The 23498-nt window shown below is 39.0% G+C and overlaps 1 protein-coding gene across 8 annotated transcripts in view; it reads left to right on the top strand.

Moving 5' to 3' along the window:
• PPFIA2 (PTPRF interacting protein alpha 2) overlaps nt 1-23498 on the top strand; it is a 309460-nt gene that overhangs the window by 97705 nt on the left and 188257 nt on the right. For 2 of the 8 annotated variants that reach the window (XM_054399561.1, XM_054399562.1), the window contains exon 1: nt 10587-10667. The exons of the other annotated variants lie outside the window; for them this stretch is intronic. In XM_054399561.1, coding sequence (XP_054255536.1) covers nt 10587-10667 — 81 coding nt within the window. Of the gene's footprint in view, nt 1-10586; nt 10668-23498 lie in introns of those variants that run through there. 8 annotated transcript variants of the gene reach the window in all.

Raw genomic sequence — 23498 nt, forward strand, 5'->3', positions numbered from 1 at the left:
AGGCTGTTTAGTCTGGAGAGGAGAAGGCTCCAAAGTTACCTTATTGTGGCCTTCCAGTATCTGAAGGGGGCTACAAGAAAGCTGGGGAGGGACTTTTTAGGACATCAGGGAGTGACAGGACTAGGGGGAAAGGAACAAAGCTGTAAGTGGGGAGATTCAGGCTGGATGTGAGGAAGAAGTTCTTCCCCATGAGAGTGGTGAGAGCCTGGAATGGGTTGTCCAGGGAGGTGGTTGAGGTCCCATCCCTGGAGGTGTTTAAGGCCAGGCTGGATGAGGCTCTGGCCAGCCTGATGTAGTGTGAGGTGTCCCTGGCCATGGCAGGGGGGTTGGAACTGGATGATCCTTGTGGTCCCTTCCAACCCTGACTGATTCTATGATTCTATGATATTGTACTCATTTAATGTACATAAGAGGCATGTTCCTGCTGCAGTGAACATGAAATAAGCTCAGATATAGTATTAGCAATTAAGAACTACCTGGCCTGAGGTTGTTATGTTATTTAACCTTGTAGATGTTGTTTAACTTGTTTGTGTCATAATATCTCCTTTTATAAAACACGAGAAATTTTGCAATTAATTTTGCCATGCTCCATAATGTTCTGTATCTTAGTCTGGTTTGTAAATCTTGTAACTGATATATAAGAGCAGGCTCAGTCTGGAGGTGCTCAAGTCCATGTTGGGTAAGGGCTTGTGCAACCTGGCCTAGTGGAAGGTGACCCTGCCCATGGCAGGAGGGTTGGAACTAGATGATCTTTAAGTTCCCTTCCAACCCAAGCTGTTCTATGATTCTATGACTTTGAATTTGTTGCTGTGGATGTTGCTTTTCATATAATTTGTTTCAAAGAGGTATGAAGAATCATCTTCAGGTTTGTATGATTTTGCCTTTGTCTCATATAGTTATAGGAAGAGTTATTTCTAATAGTAAATTTCCCTCAGTGGTGGAGTGACTGATTGACTATAAATATTTTCTTGTCATATTTTAATCACTTGTTTAACATTAGATTCAGGCTCCAAGGGTAGAACTCACTGCACCTAAGTTCTACAGTGTAGGGATTTCTGTCTTTACTGCCTCCTGTCTCAGCAGTGTGATTCATCCCAAACTGAAATAGACATCTAAAATAGGTCAGAAGCAGTGACTATTGAAATTGTCTGTCTTTATTGTCTTTAGAGGTAACCTGTGGTAATGGCACAGAGACACTGGCACTTACACTGCAAATAAAGCCCACCAGAAGATGCTGATGTTCATCCCTGCCATTGCTTCCTTGAAAGAGAGAACTGGATAAAGCCACCTTAAAAACATTGTCAAGGAGCTTTCAGTGTGGAGGTGTCATCCATGCTCAATAGCAGCCACGCATTCTTAGCTTCCCACCTGGTATCAATCCACCTGTGGCACTCTCTCCATGAATAATGCTCTTCATTTGGTCTAGCATCCTTAGCCAGCTTTCAGCATTTTCAAATTGAGCTCTGAGTGCAGAACACCAGGCAGTAGTCATCTGCTACCATGCAGAAGGCTAAGATTTTGTTTAAAGATGAGAGCAGAACAGTGTTTAGTCTGGGTTTGACTACATTTTTGTGCTTTTCTCAAGGATCTATTTTTCCTGTCTGTCCAGTCCACAAGTATGTTTTTAGAGTGTAATCTTGAATAATGACCAGTCTTTCTGCAATTAATATTGTTAACTGTCAAGCCATCTTCATCACCTTTTTCTATATAGAGATAGAGTTTAAGCCATAAGATTGTTAAGAATGTATGTGTTACACTGCTTATAAGTTTATGGCACTTTATTTAGATGCATGGCAAGATAAATTGTGAATAATGCAAAAAAGTCACTTGTCTGAGGAGTATTCTCCCCATTTTTTTATATCTTCCAGACTGAATGGAGAAAGAAATAAAAGGTACTTTAATTCTTCAATTTTTGTTATCCTTAATATTCTATCCTTTTTCTTAAAATTTTTTTTAATCCTTTTTCTCTTTTTTTCCCTTTTCTTCCCACCAAAACATGTTTAGTAAAGAACAAAGGTGGCCATTATGAAGATTAAGAAATAGAAAGTTTTTGTTTTTTTTTTTAATTTAGCATATTTTTGAAGACATTCAGCCCAAAGGTTAGGAAAAAGCTGGGTTTATATTGTTGCCTTTTAACTTTTCTTTTTGAGAATTTTGAGAAAGGTAAATAGGATAAATCAAGACAAATCAAGATAAATAGTTTAAGATCAACATTAAATCAGAATTAATCCACACAGCACATGCTATGATTGCCCAAGTCTGAATTACAAAGGAAAAAACATGTAAAACATTTCATTTTATTTGAATTCACATTTCCTATCACTGGAAAAATACCTTCCAACTGTATTCATATATCAATATAATACAATTTTCTTCCCCCCAAAAATGCAAGTTTTATTTCACTTAATAGTATACAGTTGCTGGACTGCTCTTTATTTTTATCACATATTGTAAGGGGAAATTAAAGTGTGCTGAGTCAAAAACTGGAACAGCCATTTGCCCTCAGGACAGTATTGTCTGCTTTGTTTTATAATCCCTTATTTTTAACGTGGCATCAAGAGTTTAAGGACAAGAGCAGAATAAATCTCTTTACAAAGGCCTGCAGTGGCAGGACAAGGGGCAGTAGCTTCAAACTGGAGAAGAGCAGATTTAGATTGAAATTTAGGAATAAGTTCTTTACTATGTTCCAGTGGTAGAACACTGGAACAGTGTTGCCCAGGGAGGTGGTTGAGGCCCCTTCCCTGGAGATATTCAAAATCAGGCTTGACAGGGCTCTGGGCAACCTGATCTAGTTGGGGATGCCCCTGCTGACTGCAGGGAAGTCAGACTAGATGACCTTCAGAGGTCCCTTTTGGCCTGGACCATCTATGATTCTATGATTCTATGAAATACATTTTTAGAGGAGACACTGTTTCTGCTTCTGTCCATGACCACTTATCTTTATAAAGCTGTATGTATGACAATGCAAGATGGGCACCACGACAAGGTCTTGAGGTCTTTTCAAGCTCAGATGTTATTATTGATTTGTAGTACGTACTTAAGAAAAAAAAAAGGCATTGGAAGGTTTGATTGCTTTTCTTTAGCTATAAATGGGAATTTTCTGTCTGCAGAAGACTACATTTTGTGTATGGAATTGGAGGGACAGGCCTGGCATTGTCAAACTTGCTCAGTCACTCCAGGTACCCAGCTGGTTGTATGCACCATGGTGAGACCTGATGCACTAAATGGCACGTAACAGCCTCAGCAAGGCTGAAGCAACTTAGAGAGGATACTCAAAGACTGAGCATCCTTGAAAATTAGATGAAAGGTGTCCTCAATTAAACAACCAAATTAATTATTGCTTTTAGGACTACGAATGTAAATATTGTTCCCTGTAAGAGTTCTTCAGCAGATTCCAGTTCTGAGGGTTGTCGTCCTATTCAGAATTGTTGCTTTAGTTAGCTTCAGGACAGAAAAGCCACTTGGGAAAATCTACTGTTGGCAGTTTTGTTAGAACACCAGGAGTCTTGTAAGAACACCAGGGATATTTCAAGTCTTGTACAGTGTGGAAGAGGGCGTGATTACGCAGTTGTATTCTGGTTATTCATGTTTCTGTAGTTTATGTTCATTTCATTCATAAATAGGTTCACTGACACTATGGAAAAATTAGGAAATTTTAACTGATAAATAAAAGCCCCAGATTTTACTTTGCAAAGGCCTACTGAGTATTACCAGTTCCCTTGTACAGTGTCAATCAGTTGTGAATTTTAGCATTTGATTCCATTCTTTAAGCTCTTACTCAAAGGACCAGTTTAGCCACTTGCATTACTCATTAAGACAAAAGATACTTTCCAGATGGAGCAGAAATAGAAATAAATGACAATGACAATTATCTTGGCACAACCTTCCCTGTCAGCCTTTATCTTCTAGATACAACTCTGATACTCATTTTCGTTACCAGCTTACTGTCTGAATAGTTTTTATGCCTGTGGAACAGGATACATTTCAGTGTATGTAAAGATTGCAGAATCAGGATAAAATAAATGAAAGAATAAAAATTAATGAGGTGATATCATTAGGAAGAAAAAATATTTTTGAAGGGAGGAGAGGCAAGTTGTAGAGCATATCTGTTCATAGAGGGCTGTGGTAAGCTGTAATGCTTGAAAATATTATCTCAAATTTTTATCTTTTGTTGTTCCATCATTGGCCATTGTCCTATTTTTAACCCTCTGATGAGGCACCTAATGTAGGATGTTCACTTAAACAGGCACATAATGTAAGATGTTCACTTAAAAAGAAAAAGCCTCTCTGCTGAGGATGATACATAGGCAATGATTATAATCTCTTGTGTTCTTTCACAGTTTCTCTCATCCTTAATGTACTGTGATCCTTTGCAGTAGTTTATGTGATTTAGATTCTGCATTTACTGGTAAGAAGCAGCTCTTATTTTGCCCAGAGCAGTGATACCACTCTGTATAATGTTACCATATAAACTACTTCAAGGATGTAAATAATGAAAGTGATACCTAAGTGGTGTGATGCGAGGTGAAACAGGATGAGCTTCAACAAGGCCAAATGCCAGGTCCTGCACCTGGCTTACAACAACCCCAGGCAGTGCTACTGGCCTGGGGAAGTGTGGCTGGAAAGCTGTCTGGCAGAAAGGGACCTGGGGGTTCTAAGCAACTGAATATGAGCCAGCAGTGTGCCCAGGTGGCCAAGAAAGCCAATGGAATCCTGGCTTGGATCAGAAATGCTGAGTCCAGCAGGAGTAGGGAGGTGTTTGTCCCCTGGTACTCAGCTCTGGGGAGACCACACCTTGAGTACGGTGTTCTGTTTTGGGCACCTCATTACATGAGAGATGCGGAGGTGCTGGAACCAGTGCAGAGGAGGGCAAGGAAGCTGGGCAAGGGTCTGGAGAATAAATCTTCTGAAGAGCAACTGAAGTGGCTGGGGCTGCTTAGTTTGAAAAAAGAGGAAGCTGAGGGGAAACCTCATTGCTGTCTGCAACTACCTGAAATGACATTGCAGAGAGGTTGGTGCTGGTCTCTTCTCACAGGTAATTAGTGACAGAACAAGAGGGAATGGTCTCAACCTGCAGCAGGGCAGGTTTAGTCTGGACATTAGGAAAAAATAATTCACAGCAAGAGTGGTGAGGGAGGTGGTTAAATCACCAAGCCTGGATGTGTTTAAAGGTGGTTTGGAGGTGGTGCTTGGGGTATGGTTTAGGGGTGAACCTTGTACAATAAGGTTATCAGTTGGTCTTGGTGATCCTGAGGATCTTTTCCAACCTGAATGTTTCTGTGATTCTGTTACACAAATCCCTGTGTTTGAGATTACAGTAGGACTCATAAGTCTGTGCTGACTTGGTACCAACTTGTACACTTCCCTGTACAAGCATTGGTGTTTACATATTCTAGATAAAAAACCGACAAAGATTCATGATGGAAAATGTTGATAATCAACTCTTAATTACAGAAACTGGATGAATATCAGGTTTCAATTATCAATAAAATAAGCTCATCTATTTTTATAAGTCTTCTACTCTAAAAGGATTTTCTTTTTGTAGCAGAAGGCTGAAAGGGAACAAAACTTCCTTGTGCTCTGTTTCACTTTCCTTAATTGTCCCTCCTACTTCACTTTCTGGGAGCTGTATCAGCTGGGAAAGGTTAGCTTCTGAAACTTGATCTGCATGAGTTTTATACATTCTTTATTTATATTCATGTGTCAGATAATGTGGTTTCTGTGCCTTTTTGTTGGAATAAACTGAAATACTTTTGATGTAGAACTTCATTAAATGAGCTAATAGAAATGGTAATTTAAAGTGGATATGGAGAAAAATTTATGTGTGACATTATGAAGACATTCATAACAATTTGCTGTACAAATTGAATATATTTTATTTGAACTGTGATAAAGCTTTAACTTGTTTTCAGCCACTAAGCCTATAGTTTGAGATCAGAATTCATTAAACATTAAGTGTTTTCAGTTTAAAGCAGAGAATTTTAGCCAGATGAGTAATGTATCATATGACACTATGTTGATGTATACAGCAGCAGATATTAAACATCAGGTGCAGTATTGCAGATTTTAAGCTTAGTAGGGTTTCTGTGAGTAAAAGTGATGTGGTCTAAGTTGAATATGAAAAGCTCTCTCATTGCTCCTGGTGGAAGGCTTGTTTTAATTGACATGGTTTTCCCTGTCAGAGAGAGAACAAGACCAGTATGTGATAGAAAGTCCACGTTTCTGGATAATTTTTCACCTAATTTAGTAAGAGCTGGTAGTTGAAATCTTAAGTGAAAACATCTGCTTTTCTGTTGCACTACTATTCCAAAGAGAAACTGTATCACACAAGCACCAGCATATTAAAAATCGAAGTGTGTTTGTCAGTTTTAAAAAATTGCATCTTGTCTCTTCTATTAGAGGTACAAGTTCTTGTATTAGGAGCCCTGAACTTTCAAAGTACTTCACATAATGGGGAGGGGAAGAAAAGAGAGACATTCTCTCTTTTTTGATGTGTAACTTACTGGTGTTTTAATATATCACAGAATCACAGAATGCACTGGGTTGGAAGGGACCATCCCAGGTAATTTTGTCCAACTTCCCTGCACTCAGCAGTGTGGCAGTTTGAGGCTTGGTACCTTTAAGAACCACAAAGCTATAGCCCTTCAGAGGAGCAAGAGTGGAGGTGGACCAGAAGATGTAAGTCATACTCGTAAGTCCTGCACCCCTATAAATCTGGCTGCAAAATCAATTTTCTTCCCTTTTCCCTCCCTCTCTCCTCCCAGGAAGGATGCCCAGGCTCTTATCTCTCTTGGCAGGGGAGTGAGGCTTGGTCTTGGCCTTGGCAATGCTGCCAATTAGACCTGGAGCTGCCTAATTGGGGCCTGGAGTTGCCAAGTGGAATTTGTGCTGCGTCACAGTGGTGTTGATACGGAGGGTAGAGAAGCTTGGCAGGGAGGGGGCAGGAAGGCTTGGGTTTGTTGGCCTGGTTTAAAGGGAGGTTTGTGTGAAGGTTTGGCTTAATGAGCTGTGTTAAGCCTAGACTATGGATTTTGGTGTATTTTATGTTTTGTACTGTTGTATGTAGTTGTGCATAGTATTTCCATTTAAACTGGCCAATCCTATCCAGTCCTTCGTGTGAGCTATTTTCTTCTGGCCCTTTTGGAAGAGGTAAAAGAGCAATCTGTCCTGCTCTAAACCACAACAAGCAGGGACATCTCTAATAAACATACACCTACATTTATGTGTCTAGGGTAAAAAACAGTAGGCTACAGATCAAACAAGAGCAGTAGGTTTTTCAGAAAAATTCTACCATGCTGAAAGTTTGGAGAGTGGTATCTAATTAAAAAGCAAAGTCAGCATAAGCCATGTAGTGTAGATTCAGAGCTTGGTAATGCATTCAAAAGTAATTGGAACTTAAGACATTTCAGGAGCATTGCTCTGTCTCATACTTTTAACCATATAGGATTTCTTTTCATATAGAAGATGGTTTTTTAACTCCACCACAATTCTTTCACTTCACAGGATAATTAAATCATTCATTGGAAGACTCATTTGTGCAAGTATTTGGACTGGGATTTTGTGAACACTTCTACCACTAAGCCATACTTAGGGTCTGTAGGTCTGTTTCTCCATTTGTCCTGTTGCATCTGTTCAGTTTCCTTTATTCTGTTCCACATTCCGCTTGTTTTCAGGCTGTGTTGCTTGATACTCAGCTTAGTGGTTGTGGCATTCAATTAGACATGGGAGACCTGGTTTCAGCTCCCTGTTCCAAGGAGATTGCTGAATCCCAGCTTTGGGGCTGCTGACTTTTCTGAAATGTGATTCTCTCTTGTGAACATTCATTCTGCTATGCTTCAGTTTGTATTTTACTGAATCTACCTAGACTATGACACATCCCTGAGAGGAGGCTGGTTTCACAGTTTTCAGAAAAACACTTCTTTATACAAAGGTCTCAAGCTCTTTGAGTGTTACATCAAAATGAGAGTCCTGCAAGAACATGCTGTTGGCCTATTTTGCAAAGAGCTAAAAGAAAATTTTTAGTTGCTACTGGGAGCGTTTTTAGGTCAAAGTTAGTGCAGAGGTAGAACAACAGCTATAACGCCATGCCTTCTCTCTGAATCTATACTTAGCTAGAGAGACGTGTTTATTGGAACTCAAATGCAGGGGGAGGGAGGATTGTTGGTTATTTTTTCTGTTGTGGTGCTGGTGGTGACAGTTTCTGAAGTGCAAATTCCTTCACCTAAACAAGAAAAGTAAAACAGATAAAAGATCAGGAGTAGTATTTTGAAAAGCAGTCATGGTGGACAGTGGTCCCAATAAGAGCTTCCAGGGGAAGGATGCAGCTAAAAGTGCAGTCCCTGAGGTGCAAACAGAGAAGTAGCAAGTCAAAATACAGTAGTGTTATGATCATGGAAGGCATTATTGAGACTGGCACTGAAGCAGTTATTTTTGAAGACCATTTCATAAAGAAGTTAACAACTTTTTTCTTAGGAATGAACTAGCAAATGCCAGTATGGGAGGATGAACAATTTTCTTATGTCCCTGGTAGAAATGAGGGTTTTAAAACACTGTGAAACTTGAAGGAAGGAAAGTTCAAGATAATAGTTACAGCTATTTAATAGCTAAATTTATTGTTAATTAGAGAAGTATTTGTGGGATTTTGCATGTCAGTTTTCCAAATTACACATTTGATGAAGAGACTTAGAGACAGATTTCTATCATTTCTCAGGATAAACAAGTGTCCATAAGAGAAACTTTATTTATTTCACACGTGGAGATAGGACACATTTGATAGGTAGATTATAAAGGAGAATGTATCACCTTAAAATTAAGGATTCTATATTCAGATCACTCACAGTCTGGTCTTTTAGGCCACTGGACAAGCTAATAGCAGCATCTAGGTCTGGAAGAGAATTCAAAGAGGGGAGGGTAATCTGTAATCTGAAATCTAGATGCCAAGAAAATGTTCCAGGCAGTAATTTAGCTTTGATTCAATAAATGTTACAGGAGTAATATTGTAGTAATTATAAAAAATTGTTAGCCTGACTAGTATCTAAGAGGATTTTTTTCTCTTTGGCTTACAAAATAAGATTATTGTGGTATGCACCACACTGGCATACAGATTTAAACAGACAGACATCTCTCCATCTATCCCAACTCCTTTCATAGTAATTTTACTTTAGAAGCTATATTATCTTCAGTTGCTAAAAGCATTAAGATAAAACAGAACAGAAAAACAGAGGCAGCCTGGAAACTCACCAGGCTTTTAGATTTTTGACATTTCATTTTGAAAGCACCATTTCTTAAGTGGTTTCTCTGTCTCTCTTTTAATCCTTATGAATAAAATACAAAGTGCTTGACAGAACTTGTAAAGTTAGTTTTCCAACCACTTTATATTTTTTTACCTTTTACTGAAACCCTACTTTTCCAGTTTTGTAAATGGAACACTTATTTTTTTTATTGCTAAAAGGTGTCAAGTTCTTTGAATATTACTTTCTTTGGTGTCTTCATGGAGTTTGAATGATCTGTATTTGAAGAAAAAAAAAAATGCAGTGAATGCTTTTTGAATGTCACAAGTATCATGTACCTTAAAAAATAACCTTTTTATAAGATACTGTATAGCTAATGAGCTAAGCTGAAGGTCTGTAGCTTTCTGAAGCACAGTAAGGCTCAGAGTAACATTTCAACCTTAGTAATGTTAGGTAAATCTGTCCTTAAAGAGATATTCAGATTAAAGATGAGGACAAAAAGATAGGAAAAAATGAGAAAAGAGAGGCTTGTAATGTATATTATATTTAACCTGACTACTGCCCTTTAAAGGGGCCTGTAATGTATATTATATTTAAACTGACTATAGCAGTAAGTAAGCAGTCTCACAAATACTTATTTCCCATTATTTACAGTCTGTAGAACACAAAAATTAATTAATATAAAACATACTGATTTGGAGAGCAATACACTGTTTCTTTTATCTGGGCAAGACAGGGAAAAAAAAAAAAAAGAAGCCCCAAACATCCCACTTTTGTGTTATTTAAAGCCAGTCGATATGTGTTAACGTAGCTGTCAGCAGCTGAAATGATAAAATTATCATTGTTATCAAACGGAGCTATAAACTGAACACAAGGCATGCTTCAGGTTAGTCAGAAGAGGTCCTCTGTTTTTCACTGTGCACGCTTGCTTGAAATGAAACTGTGTGTTATAGGTTAACTGGGATGCTTAGCATAATCACTTTGCAAGGCTGTTGTGGAGGGAGGTGATTATCACTGAGAACAGATGGGCAGGTCCAAAGCGTTGCCAGATCCTGCACGAGCTCCATGTACTGTAGGTTCTAGCTCTCTTTTCTCTGGCATTCGTGATTTTTATTCATTGTGCATATTTTGAAGGGCTGGCTGAGCTGGAGGTCAGGGAGCCATGCCCTTAACAGTTTAGCTCAGAGGTGTAGGAGTGGGGAATTCAAAGCGCTGCCACTGCACGTCTGAATGGATGGGGCAGACTGCATTTTGTGCAATTTCCTCCCTAAATGTATGAAAGGATTTATCTCCGAGCTTAGCACTCTGCTCTGCATCTGTAGCTGTCTGTGGATTGTATTCTGTGTGTGACCAGAAATGATATTCTCGGATATGAACACTGTCTCTGCCTCTCCTAAAGTGCATCCTCCTAATGGGACCCGGTTTTATACTTTTCAGGTAAGTGAACTTTAATAAAACCAAAAGGATTTTTATTGGTACTTAAACAATAGGTAAACTTTGAGTAGGAGAAGCTGATATATTAAGTAGCTTATGTGTACCTTCATTTTCTTTTTTTTTTTTTTATCAGTAGGAGAAAATATGTATGAAATCAATATCACCACAGTAAATTTGCTGCCTTAAAACAGTCAGCATGTAAATTGTTCCTAAACAAACATAAAGTTGCATTCTGAATAATTTTTTATATTAATTGTCTTTCCCAATAATACTATCATCCAACAATTCAATTTATAGTTCCTGAGATGGACCCACACTGCCTTTCTGTTTAGTTCCAATAAGCACCGTGTTGGCATTATCAAAAAATCCAAATTAATATAAAAAATAATAATAATTAATCAAAACTTTGTTATATTGTATCTCTCTGGAATTTTTTACATGAAGCCTTAGTGTAATTCCCTGCTAGCTGATGCTTAAGTTGATTCACATAGATAGTAATCGTGCATGTATAATTGATGGAACAGCAGAATCTGTTGTTAGGGTTCTCAAAACTCTCAGTTTTAAGCCAAGTTTTGCCTCATTCAGGTAAATCAGCTTAAGTGCTTGGCTAAAGGTAAGAATTTTTTATATGCTCTAAATCTAATGTGCAAACCAGTCTAATTGCAACCATTTTTCAGTAAGATTTAATTAAAAGAAATCTTCAGTGCCTTGGCTCTGGAAAACTATGTAATCCTACATTAAGATTTAACAATAATTAAAAAACCCCCACAACCCCCCCTGCCCCAGCTGCTCCTTATAGCACCCTGGCCCTGCAGGGAAATTCAAACACTTGACTGCTTAAAGTGGCAACAGCATTTTCAGTGCAGCCTCTGCTACAGTCAGGACTTAAATAACCTTCCTGTTCCTTACCATGTAACAATTTTTGGTTTTTTTGGTTACTTTATGCTATTGGAGAGTGTTGTCTTTAATATGTAATCTGTCCTACCAGAGCAAACAGTCTGAGGCGATTAAGTGTTGATCGTGACACACATGGCAAATTTCTTTCACAAAACCCAGGTACCCTGTTCTCAGGGTCCAATGACTGCATTTCCTTCTTGTCTTCTTTGTAATCCATTGTTTTTAATTGTGCTGTCTTGCCCTTACAGTGATGTGAAATGATAGTTGAGGGCTGTGCAGAAAGAGTGGCATCCTGCTAACAGTGACGATCTGCTGATCCTGGCAGTGATTCAGAGACATGAATGCCCCAGGCCTCTTCCTCTACAGCATGACTACTTTACTTTTCTTTTTTCTTTCTTTTGTTTTTTTTTTCACACACTGACATCTAAATATTCTGTACTGCCTCCTGTAGCTATGCTCTTAAACACGGTTCTTGACGCCAGGGGTGTGTAGTTTAGAAAGTCACTCAAATTAGGATGCTTGCTGTCATGCCAAACTGACTAGTTTATTATGTGGTACTTTGGGAAACTAAGCACTAACAATCAAGGGGGTGAGTGTGTATATATATATATAAATATATATATATAAATATATATGTATACTTTTTTGTATATATAAAAAATATATATATTTAAATATATATATACTTTTATCCATATCTGCTTTTTTCCACAGTATGTGTTTTTGTGCTCTTAGGCATTATCCCAGATACAAGCAATTCTCTTCAAAAAAAAAAAATATTCTTCCTCTGATTGTAAGCTGAAATGGACAATAAAGAAAAGGGAAACAGAACTGAATTTTCTGTTGCATTCTGGATACTTTAATGATTAATCTAGAGTTAAACGACCTTGCAATGTAAAGCTGCTAATTCAGGACAAGTCTGTGTTTGTGTTCTAGGATGTTTGGTGGTATCAGTGCTAACTAATCCCTGAAAAATAATAAATAAATAAAAATTAAATAAAACAACAACCAAAGCCTATATTTTCTTGTAATGCCCTTTTAAAACTACTGTTTCTATTTATTTGTTTATGTACATGCAGTATAAAAAAAGATATCTGAAACAACTTTCCACTTCTTCCCTTAGCATTGTCTTCCCTTGCTTCCTCGTGTTTGACCACCACATTTGTGGTATCTTCTCTTTCTCTCTTGATTTGCTTTAGTCTTTGCTTACAAATGCAGTGATTTCTGAGAAGGACTTAATATGAGTTGTTTTGTTCTGTTTTAAACTTCTTTTGCCTTTTCCTTTCTTACCTATTCTGTTGTCTCTCTTTGTTGCAATGTAATCTGCTTGAGATAGAATGGCTTGCAAAGTTGTGGGACAGCTTAATAATTCTTCATTTGACATATACATGCTGGTGTTTAACCTGAATGTGTGAAAACAATGTTAGCAAAGCCAATGTCAGCAAAGCCAACGCCTGGCATGTTTAAAACTGAACAAATACAAAAATTGCAAGCTGAGGGCCTGAACTAATTGAAGTGATTGAGCATAATGAGTGATTAAGCTACCAAATTAATTGTTCATTGATGCAAAAATGCAGCATATTAATTCTTCTTCAGCAACAAAAATGGTACTAAAAAAGAAGCACAAAACTTGTGTGCAAGCTCTAACTTTGTGACGGCTTTTCACTGGTGTTGAAATGAGACTGATTAGCTTCTACTAGTTGGACTGGCCTCTAGGGTTGCATCTAGCACTGCTCTTGGATGGGAAAGAATCATAACTAATGACTATCTACAAGGTGTTGGGCATTTACCAAGATCTTAATCAAATTCTTTGAATAGCATACTTTAAAATCAATTTATGAAGTGTGTTCATTTGTTCATTTTGTGACTGAGTATTAAGAGAAATTAGAAGTCTGCCATAAATTTTGAATGTTGTGGAAACACTGCTTTGGTCAGTTAAAAGCAGCTTAAGTTTATGTTGGTGATTACAACATCTAGTAAATATTATTAATTTTCTTAAATTGATTGTCTGTAATAATGCATGTGAATACTAATTTGCACAACTTCTAAGCACTCAACTTAATCTTCATAGAATCATAGAATGGTTTAGACTGGAAGGGACCTTAGAGATCATCTCCTCCAAGCTCCCCACCATGGACAGGGATTCCTTTCAACTATACTCATCTGCTCAAGGCCTCATCCAACCTGGCCTTGAACATTCCCAGAGAGGAGGAATCCGCAGTCTCCCTGGGCAACCTATTCCAGAGACTCACCACCCTCACACTGAAAAACTTCTTCCTAAGATCCATTCTAAACTTACTCTCCCTCAGCTTAAACCATTCCCTTTTGTCCTATTGCTAGACACCCTTGTGAAAAGTCCCTCTCCAGCCTTCCTGTACCTTCAGGTATTGGAAGGCAGCACTAATGTCTCCCTGGAGACTTTTCTTCTCTAGTCTGAACACCCCCAGCTCCCTCAGCCTATCCTCACAGCAGAGTTGTTCCAGCTCTTGGATCATCTTTGTGGCCCTTCTCTGGACTCATATCTTCACATTTAACACAATGTTTATTACATTGCAGAACATGAAATGGAAAGATCCTTTTTCTCTTTCAGCATCATTGCAAAATTCTAAAAATACTTAAATATTTCTATGAAAACTATTTTCAGCTCATGCTTTTCTGTTATTAAGCTCAGCACATACCTAAAGCAGAGGTCTAAATGAGAGCTAAATGAGGGCTGGTAGTAGTTGCCAATAGGCAGATCTTAGGAGCTAGGCATGTGAAGGAGAGAGACACAAGCATGCTCCAATTGCAGCAGCACATGAGGGTTCAAGGGGCTGGCTGCATCTTGAGTGTTGAAATTAACAGTATGTAGTAACAGTTTCCATATGTGTTAAACATAAACTTTCAAATATTTCAAAGCAATACTATCCCATTTTTAATTCAGATGAGATTTGTGGTTTGTAACTGACCTCTCAGGACAACTTTTTGCTACAAGTGGTAAATGTAAGGGCTGGTATTTTCTGAAACATTGGAGATTAAAGCAGTTGGGTTTGTTGTTTGCTTGGGTTTTTGTTTGGATGGTTGGTTTTGTTTGTATTTTAATTTAATTTTTTTTAATTACCTGATGATCAGAATGTCTATTTAAAAAAAAGAAAAAATACTTTCTGTCTTCATTTAAAGAGCAGACAGATATAATTTTACTCCTAAAGGAAGTAAAGATGCTCTCATTGAATTGGAAATACAGAATTATATGCAAAAATATATAGGAAAATACAGAATTCATGGATTCTTAACAGCTGATACATATACATGATATACGAAAAACCCCAACAACCTTCCCCCAACCAGACTAAACCACAAGCCCAAGTGCTCCTTTTCTCCCCTCATCCATTGTCTCCCTTCTATTAGGCCAAAATTGCACAGGAAAAATTGGTCATGTCTCTGAAGGCCACAAACTGGCCTCCTTCCCCATGTTGCCAGATAAGGACTCCCTCTGGAGAGCCAAAAGGAAGGAGAAAAGTGACAGAGTTGGCCTTGCTGCCAACTTATAAAAAGATAGCAGAATTATGGGACTGAATAACAAATTACGATTTCCTGGGTCCACCTCCAGGACTGTCTAGCACCTGGAGGACTTTCTGTCTCTTTGGTTAAGACTTCCAGTGCTTAACCCTTCCAGTCCTTAACCCTTGCAGTGCTTAACACTTTCTTACAAAACCTGCAGAGGAATCCTAAACTATTCATATGATATAAAAATATAGAAGCAGTGTGCACTATGAAAGCTTGATACTGATTAGTACTGTTCGATCACATCCTGAGCTGCATCAAAAGATGCATTGCCAGCAGATCCAGAGAGGTGATTCTGCCACTTTGCTCTGCTCTATGAGACCTCACCTGGAGTACTGTGTCCAAGTCTGGAGCCCTCAACATAGGAAGGACATGGACCTGATAGAGGAGGGCCATGAAAATGATCAGGGGGTAGGAGCACCTCTGCTATGAGGACAGGCTGAGGGAGCTGGGGGTGTTCAGCCTGGAGAAGAGGAAGCTCCAGGGAGACCTAATACCAGCCTTCCAGTACCTGAGGGGGCTACAAGAAGGATGGAGAGAGACTGTTTACAAGGGTCTGTGGTGAAGGGCAGATTTAGATTGGATGTGAGAAAGAAGTTCTTCACTATGAGGGTGGTAGAAAACTGGAACAGGTTGCCTGGGGAGGTGATTGAGGTCCCTTCCCTGGAGATATTCGAGGTGAGGCTTGATGAGACCCTGGGCAATCTGATCTAGTTGGGGATGTCCCTGCTGACTGCATGGAGGTTGGAATGGATGACCTTTGGAGGTCCCTTCTGGCTGGACCATTCTATGATTCTATGATTATTTCTTTGCAATTAAATGTTACACTCAAATGATAGTTAATTAACAGCAATGCAAACAAAAAATGTTACTTTCTGGTATAGAATGTGCTTTGAGCTGTGCTAAATAAAGTGTATTCTATATGAAGTGCTGGATACACTCATTAATTTTTGTATTAATTGCTATATTTATAGTTTAAATGAACTGTGTACTTATGCAGAACTCCTGTTTTATACTGTATTTTAGTAATCTTATTGTTCTCTCATGTATCTTTTTATATTGAAGTTGTAAATGAAACAAAAAGCCTTTCCTATACGAGAAAGTATCTTGTTAAAGTTTATAGTTGTTCTTACTGGCATACATTTATCATTAGGTTATGCTTTGGGCAGGTCTGCCATGCTACCCTGTTTCATAGGCCAGAACTTTTATTTTTGACTACTTAGTTGCTTCACATATTCCTTTACAATGTAATTTAATACAAAAGACAACAGCTTTGGATTTTCTTTGCAAAAATCCCTAGTTCTATGAAAAAAATACGTATTTTATGTGATCAAGATGAGTTATTAGACACCTCCTATCTGATATTATCACTCATACCACAAGAAAATTCAAGGAAAAATGTGTATCCTTATGTGCAGACTTAATTTCACCCTATATAACCTGAAGAAAAGGGCCAAACATTTGTCTGTACTTACAGAGCTGTGTCCCCTTGTCCACAGAATGGTGGATCCTGATGTTGAATCCTTCAGCTGGCTAAGCATGTGGGCAGCTCCTTCTGCAACCTTCCACCACTGAGTTTCTCCCTTTTGCTTAAATGAATACATTTAGTACATTGGCTGAGTATGTTTTTCTTTCTCTTTTTCCTTTTCTTTTCCTTTTTTGTTTTTTTCTTTTTCTTCTTTTTCTTTTTCTTTTTCTTTTTCTTTTCTTTTTCTTTTTCTTTTTCTTTTCCTTTTCCTTTTCCTTTTCCTTTTCCTTTTCCTTTTCCTTTTCCTTTTCCTTTTCCTTTTCCTTTTCCTTTTCCTTTTCCTTTTCCTTTTCCTTTTCCTTTTCCTTTTCCTTTTCCTTTCCCTTTTCCTTTTCCTTTCCCTTTTCCCCTTTCCCTTTCCCTTTCCCTTTTCCCTTTCCCTTTCCCTTTCCCTTTCCCTTTCCCTTTCCCTTTCCCTTTCCCTTTCCCTTTTCCTTTTCCTTTTCCTTATACAAACATCACACAAAAGTGTTAGAGGCATGTTCCCTATGAAAGCTGAAAGTCCACAGTCAGTTGAGAATTTGTATCAGTAGTGATGGTAAACATCTCTAAAAATCCAGTGAGAGTCAACTGAGTAAGTGGTTTTGTGTGCCCAAAGCTGTGGTATAGATCATGTAGGTTGATGTAGACTTCAGAGGATTTGAAAGTTGTTATAGAATCATAGAGTTGTCAGGGTTGGAAGGGATCTCAAGGATCATCCAGTTCCAACCTCCCTGCCATGGGCAGGGACACCTCACACTAGAGCAGGTTGCTCAGAGCCACATCCAGACTGGCCTTAAACACCTCCAGGCATGAGGCTTCCACCACCTCCCTGGGCAACCTGTTCCAGTGTCTCACCACCCTCATGGTGAAGAACTTTTTCCTGATATCCAATCTGAATCTACCCATTTCTAGTTTCGCTCCCTTCCCCCTAGTCCTATCACTCCATGACACCCTACAAAGTCCCTCCCCAGCTTTCCTGTAGGCTCCCTTCAGATTCTAGAAGCCCACAATCAGGTCTCCTCAGAGCCTTCTCCTTCTCAGACTGAACAACCCCAACTTTCTCAGTCTGTCTCCATAGGAGAGGAGCTCCAGCCCTCTGATCATCTTCGTGGCCCTTTTGTGGCCATGTTCCAGCATATCCATGTCCTTCCTGTAATAGGAGCTCCAGAACTGGATGCAGTACTAAAAACAAGGTTTGAAAGCTGTGTTAGTGACTATAAATAATAACAGTGGCAGAAAGGCTGACGGGGAGGTGTTTTTTTAAGATTTATGACATTTTAAAAGTGGCTGGAAATAGTGATGCTGGACCAGTGCTTTTACCCTGTAGCCAAAAAAAAAGATCATAAATTCACTAAGAAATCTGGGTGGTGTCAAATGCAGGAGACAATAATAAAAGTTATTTGCATTGCAAATAGTTTGGAAATATTTATAGCCATACAAGTGGAGTTTCTATAGGAATTTCTGAGGAATAGTTGAAGGAATATACTTGCAGGCTCTTTTACTCAGAAACTAATAACAAATGACAAGAGAAGCTGGTCTTACATCACAAGTGAGTGTTATTCATTCTTATTTACTGTTATTATTCTGTGGTACATATTTTTGTTGCTCTTTTGTGAAGAACAAACTTAAAGCTTTTCTGCTCAAATGCAGACATGTTCTTGCAGTGCTAATCTGGATGTCCCCCCAAATATCAATGTTCTCTGTATATAACAGTTTGAATGGAAAATATTTTAGAATTTTATACATTAAAACATACTATACCAAACAAACTTTCAATCTGTTTCATCTGTTAGTGCTGTTAATTTATTTATTTTTTGTAGAAAGGAGAATGCTGTGAGCATTTGTTAATCAGTCCAGGTATGCTAAGAGCTAGTGGGTTTAATTGTTTTACCCAGTTGGTATGAATGTGGCAGCTGAACAGAATTTTTCAGGCTGACAAGAGAGTAAGAACATTGTCTAAGTGTTCAGCTAGGAAGCCCTAAAACTGTGTTACTGTGCAGTATTTAATGTAATGTGCTTTAAGTGTCCAGACAAATATTTTTGTTTGCTCAAGGGAGGTTTTTCTGTGTAGTTGTGTTGTGCCAGAGAGTTGTGATTTGTAGACACCATGAAAGGCAGTGTGCTCACCACCAGCAGTCTTCATCCATGACACAGGGAATATCTTTGAAAAACTACTTGTTTCCTCTTTAGTGTCTGGGTTTTATCTGGAATTATGCTGAGAGCTGCCCCAGCTGCCACCATGTACCCTCTTCCTGCTTAAATATTTTCCATGGTTTGTTTGTTTTTTTTTCCAGGCAGTCAGTAACGGGGTCTGATAGTTTTTGTGAATATGCTCTTCTGCATACAGTGAACTGGGAAGGCTGACTTGACTAATATGAACTGTTTTGACAAGCTCTCCTAGTTCAGAGTGGGACAGATTGCTCTATTGCTCCAAAAGGGGCAAAAGAATAACGCTCACACAAATCACAGAATCACAGAATCAATAAGGTTGGAAAGGACCTCAAGGATCATCAAAGTCCAACCTGTCACCCAAGACCTCATGACTACTAAACCATGTCACCAAGTGCCATGTCCAATCCACTCTTGAACACCTCCAGGGATGGTGACTCCACCACCTCCCTGGGCAGCACATTCCAATGTCTAACAACTCTCTCTGTGAAGAACTTTCTCCTCACCTCCAGCCTAAACCTCCCCGGCGCAGCTTGAGACTGTGTCCTCTTGTTCTGGGGCTGGTTGCCTGGGAGAAGAGACCAACCCCCTCCTGGCTACAACCTCCCTTCAGGTAATTGTAGACAGCAATGAGGTCTCCCCTGAGCCTTCTCTTCTCCAGGCTAAACAACCCCAGCTCCCTCAGCTTCTCCTTATAGAGTTTGTGTTCGAGGCCTCTCCCCAGTCTCTGGACACGTTCAAGTATCTCAATAATGGATTGGAGGGCAATGGAAAATTTAAATGGAAAAGCAATTCATTTGTTACAAAACTACAAGGCATAGTGGTGAGCATAGCAAAGCATACAAAGTTCAAAGAAATCCCCAATCTAATCTTAATACACAAATTCCTTTATACCAGATCAAAACCCCAACACTCCCTCTCTACCTACCTGGGGTACAGCAAAAACCCCAGGGCTCTTTCTTCCTCCCATTGCTAGGCTGGTTTCAGGCTGGCCAGGCTTAAACTGCCCCACTTCCCCCTTTTTACCCTGGCATTAGGCCTAAAGAGGCCAAGTTTGTGCAGGGAAAAAAAAATTACTCAGGCCAAAGAAGCCTTGGATACTCCCCCATGGGAGCAGAGGGAAGAAAGAGAGAGACAATAACTTTTCAGCCAGGTTTATCAAGGTGCAGGATTTATGGGTAGCAATGCACTATTGCCTGTGTCCACCTACTGGGCTGGACACTCTAGACACTGGAGGTCTCACCTCTGTGGCTTCTTTTTTGGAGGCACCCAGCCTAAATGGCCACACATGCATGTTTGCATCCTCCTCTGGGTGGAAACACATATCAGTTAAAGAAGAATTGAGAAACATTATGGTTCCAAGACAAGCCTAATTACCATGGGTTTGGTAGTTAGAAATTAGGAAAACAAACCGTTCTCCCCAGAAGCCACCAGTCAAAACTGAACACATGCACACACACACTGACACATGCTTTCCAAAAAACAGTTAAGAAAATAATCAACCATAGAAGGCTTCTGTCTGTGGTATTCCTAATTTGTAGAGACTTAGGAAATTATGTTGTTTATTCAAAAAAAAAAATATGATAGAGTAAGCAAAGGATTTCAAAACTCATGCACAAAACAAAACAGGAGCTTAAAGGCTTTGTGTCTTAAACCACTATTCGTGTAAATTTTTCTTTTGCCTGCCATATACAAGTATTTCATCCACAAAACAGCATTTTTCATCTGTTGAAAATGAACAGTGAGCAAGCAGAGCAGTCAGTGCACCTTTCCCCTGCAGAATTCCTGTCATTCACAGCGTTGCAAATTTGACTTTGTGAAGTAACGGAATGCAGAGTCAGAAAGTACCTTTCCTTCTTCTGCCAGAAACACTGAGGCTAAAACTGAGCTGCTGTTTCTTCTGCAGCTCAGTGGATGTGACCAATGAAAGCAGAGGAACCAGTAGGAGGAATAGCAATAAGAGTGCTTTCCTTCTATGCCAGAAATAGGATCATGGTACAGGTTCTGAATCATAGCTAGAAACAGTGTTTCTGGCTGAATTTCAGAGCTGCCTTCAGTGCTGGATTCTGAACCTGGGCTTCCTTTACCATTATTTGAGTAGAAAATAAAACTAGAGGAAGAAATGTACTGGTATTTTCCAGAATGGTAAGAATACTAAGGGTTATTGCACTGTAAGGTGTGGTAGTTTGATACTGGTTGTCCATTCTCTTAACCAAACACAAGCTGTGCAGAGTGAGATAGAACATGTGGATAATAAGCTTTCCTTATAGGGAAAATAGAACAATATAGGCATAGCCTGTTCTGAGAGCACAGATTGTGTCTCTGTAGATTGATGTGCTGAACATCTTGCATGAATTGTGATGATAAACTTTGAGAAATGGCAAGGGTTTTCCCTTTATGAATATTACCAATCTGGCTATGCAGCACTGCTAAAGCTTTCCCATCCCTGTCTGGGAGGAGAGTGCAAGTAATTTGCTTATTTCATTTTACATTTCACATGTATTTCTAGCCATTGCCTCAGATCTGGATGGTACTGCTTCCTTCTTGGTGTGTTACACACTAGACCAAGTAGGAAGGACAGCACCACTTCCTCATAATCAGTGTAAGAGGGTGTTTGGCCTGGAAGTTTTCAGTGCTGTCTAGACTAGCTTTTAGTACAGTGTCTAACTTTAACATCAAAATTCTTCTCGATATAGATTTTGCTGTCTCCAAGCATGAATTACTCAGCTATAAGAACATAAATGTAACCCTCTAAATCAGCTGAGAATTCTATGCTTATTAGATATCCTTCAAGAGCTGGAAATACTCTCTATCACCACTTTAAAAATACATGTGTTTTGTTTTATTTGTTTCAATTTGGAGATACAGTCTAGAGGAAGATATAGTTGCAAAGAAACAACTTATTAGACTTGGATAAAAATTACTAAATGGGATCAGTATGATTACTAGCTAGCACAGTATTCAACACATTTTATATAAAGCCTTTTGTCCTCACAGTGTTTTAATACATAATTCATAAATGTGTAAGGTGAGAGGATCTGTTGCTGCTGTTCATGCAGCAGTTACTCACACAGCAGTTACTCATACAGCCTTCATTGTCAACAGCATCAGATATTGGTGATTTACTTGCAGATTTCTTCTTTTTCTTGCACCTGACTACAAATGTAGATTTCTTATATATTTTCTGCATCTAGGGCAAAGACAAAAGCAGGTGAAGATAAACAATGCAAAATACTTGGCACATTCAACTATCCTGTGATAGAAGGGAAGCAATAAAATGCATGGTTTTAATAGTTTTAAGTGGAGATGTAAAGAGACCTTCATACTGAGGAATTTATTAGCCTATAGATATGTCTGTTTGGAGGAAATTACTGTGCTAGAAGCAGTAAAGTAAGTATTCCAATTTAATCTTTATGCATAGGTTGCATTTTCATTTTGAATGGAGTTGTGTTAATATACATCACAAGATTTTTTTAATACTAGCTTTACAGTGGTGGTTGCAGTAACTGAATTTTACTTTGTCTCATCTATTCCTGTGTAGTTCAATATTCAGTTGGCAGTCATACTTAGCACAATGTTTATGGAGGAGCATGAGGCTAGGATTGTTTTGAAATGACAGCTGACATAATTCAGTTGATGTTGTGATTCACTCAACTATGTAAACATATGGGGAAAATACGGATTTGGTATTTCCACTGAAAGAATTAAAATTCATGGAAATTGAAGTGATATGTCTATATTTTTTCACGAGGATACATTACACAGTTTCACAGGACTAAGAGTGCTTGTTCCTATAAAATGTGTTATTTGTAGTGATATGAGCTGATTTTTAATTTTTTTTGTTGTTGTTGTTGTTGTTAAATTAAGTATTCTAATACTGCATTCATGGCAGTGGCACAGTGTAAGGAGTTTCTTTGTCTACACTGTCTGCCATAGCAGTGTTGGTGCTCTGCAAAGCCAGAGTGATGAGGAGATACCCACAGCACTGAATATACATTAGGGTGTGATTTTGTGTTAGAATACATGTTAGTGTTATAAGGCTAACCAAGGTATGAGGTGATCTACTGTCATGACCTCATGTCCTGAGCCAACCCTGGGCAGTGTGAGAGGGTGTGCTAAGATCTGAAAATTCCCTTGGAGTAAATAAATGTGAACTGACACCAAGTGGCTGATGTGTTGAGTTTGTTAGAGCCAGTGAACACTCTTGGTAATGGCCTGAAGCAGAGGGGAAAATGGGAATCAAAAGGAGAGGGAAAAACAGAGATTGAGAGAGAGAGAGAAGAAGAAGAAATCACCTCTCCTTGGATCCAGCAAGGATTTTCACAGGAATAGTCCAGGTGCTTGGTGGTGGGTGTACATTCCAGCAGGGTCTTCTGTGATAAATGCAATATGTGGACCCTGGAAGTCCTTTCATTCCTGTTGGCAGCGGAGGCGAGTCACAGCGAAGTGAATGAATGATGTGGGCACAGAGGGATGCCTTTGGCCTTTCAGCTGTGCTGTTGTGGTGATTTTAAAGAGGGAATTCCTGCCCCTGCAGAAGTTACCTCTTTTCATTATTAAGACGTCTGCTCAGCCAGCAGCAATCCCCCAGAACTATTAAGGTCACCACCCTGGCTGTTCAAGACCAGCTATTGTCACTCCTTGTGTGAGACAATGGAGTGATTATGGGTTATCAGCCCTGCCCTGCCACAACGTTGTTTTGAACCAGAGGATTG

Source organism: Indicator indicator, chromosome 3 (assembly GCF_027791375.1).
Source record: "Indicator indicator isolate 239-I01 chromosome 3, UM_Iind_1.1, whole genome shotgun sequence".
Classification (NCBI taxonomy): Eukaryota; Metazoa; Chordata; class Aves; order Piciformes; family Indicatoridae; genus Indicator; species Indicator indicator.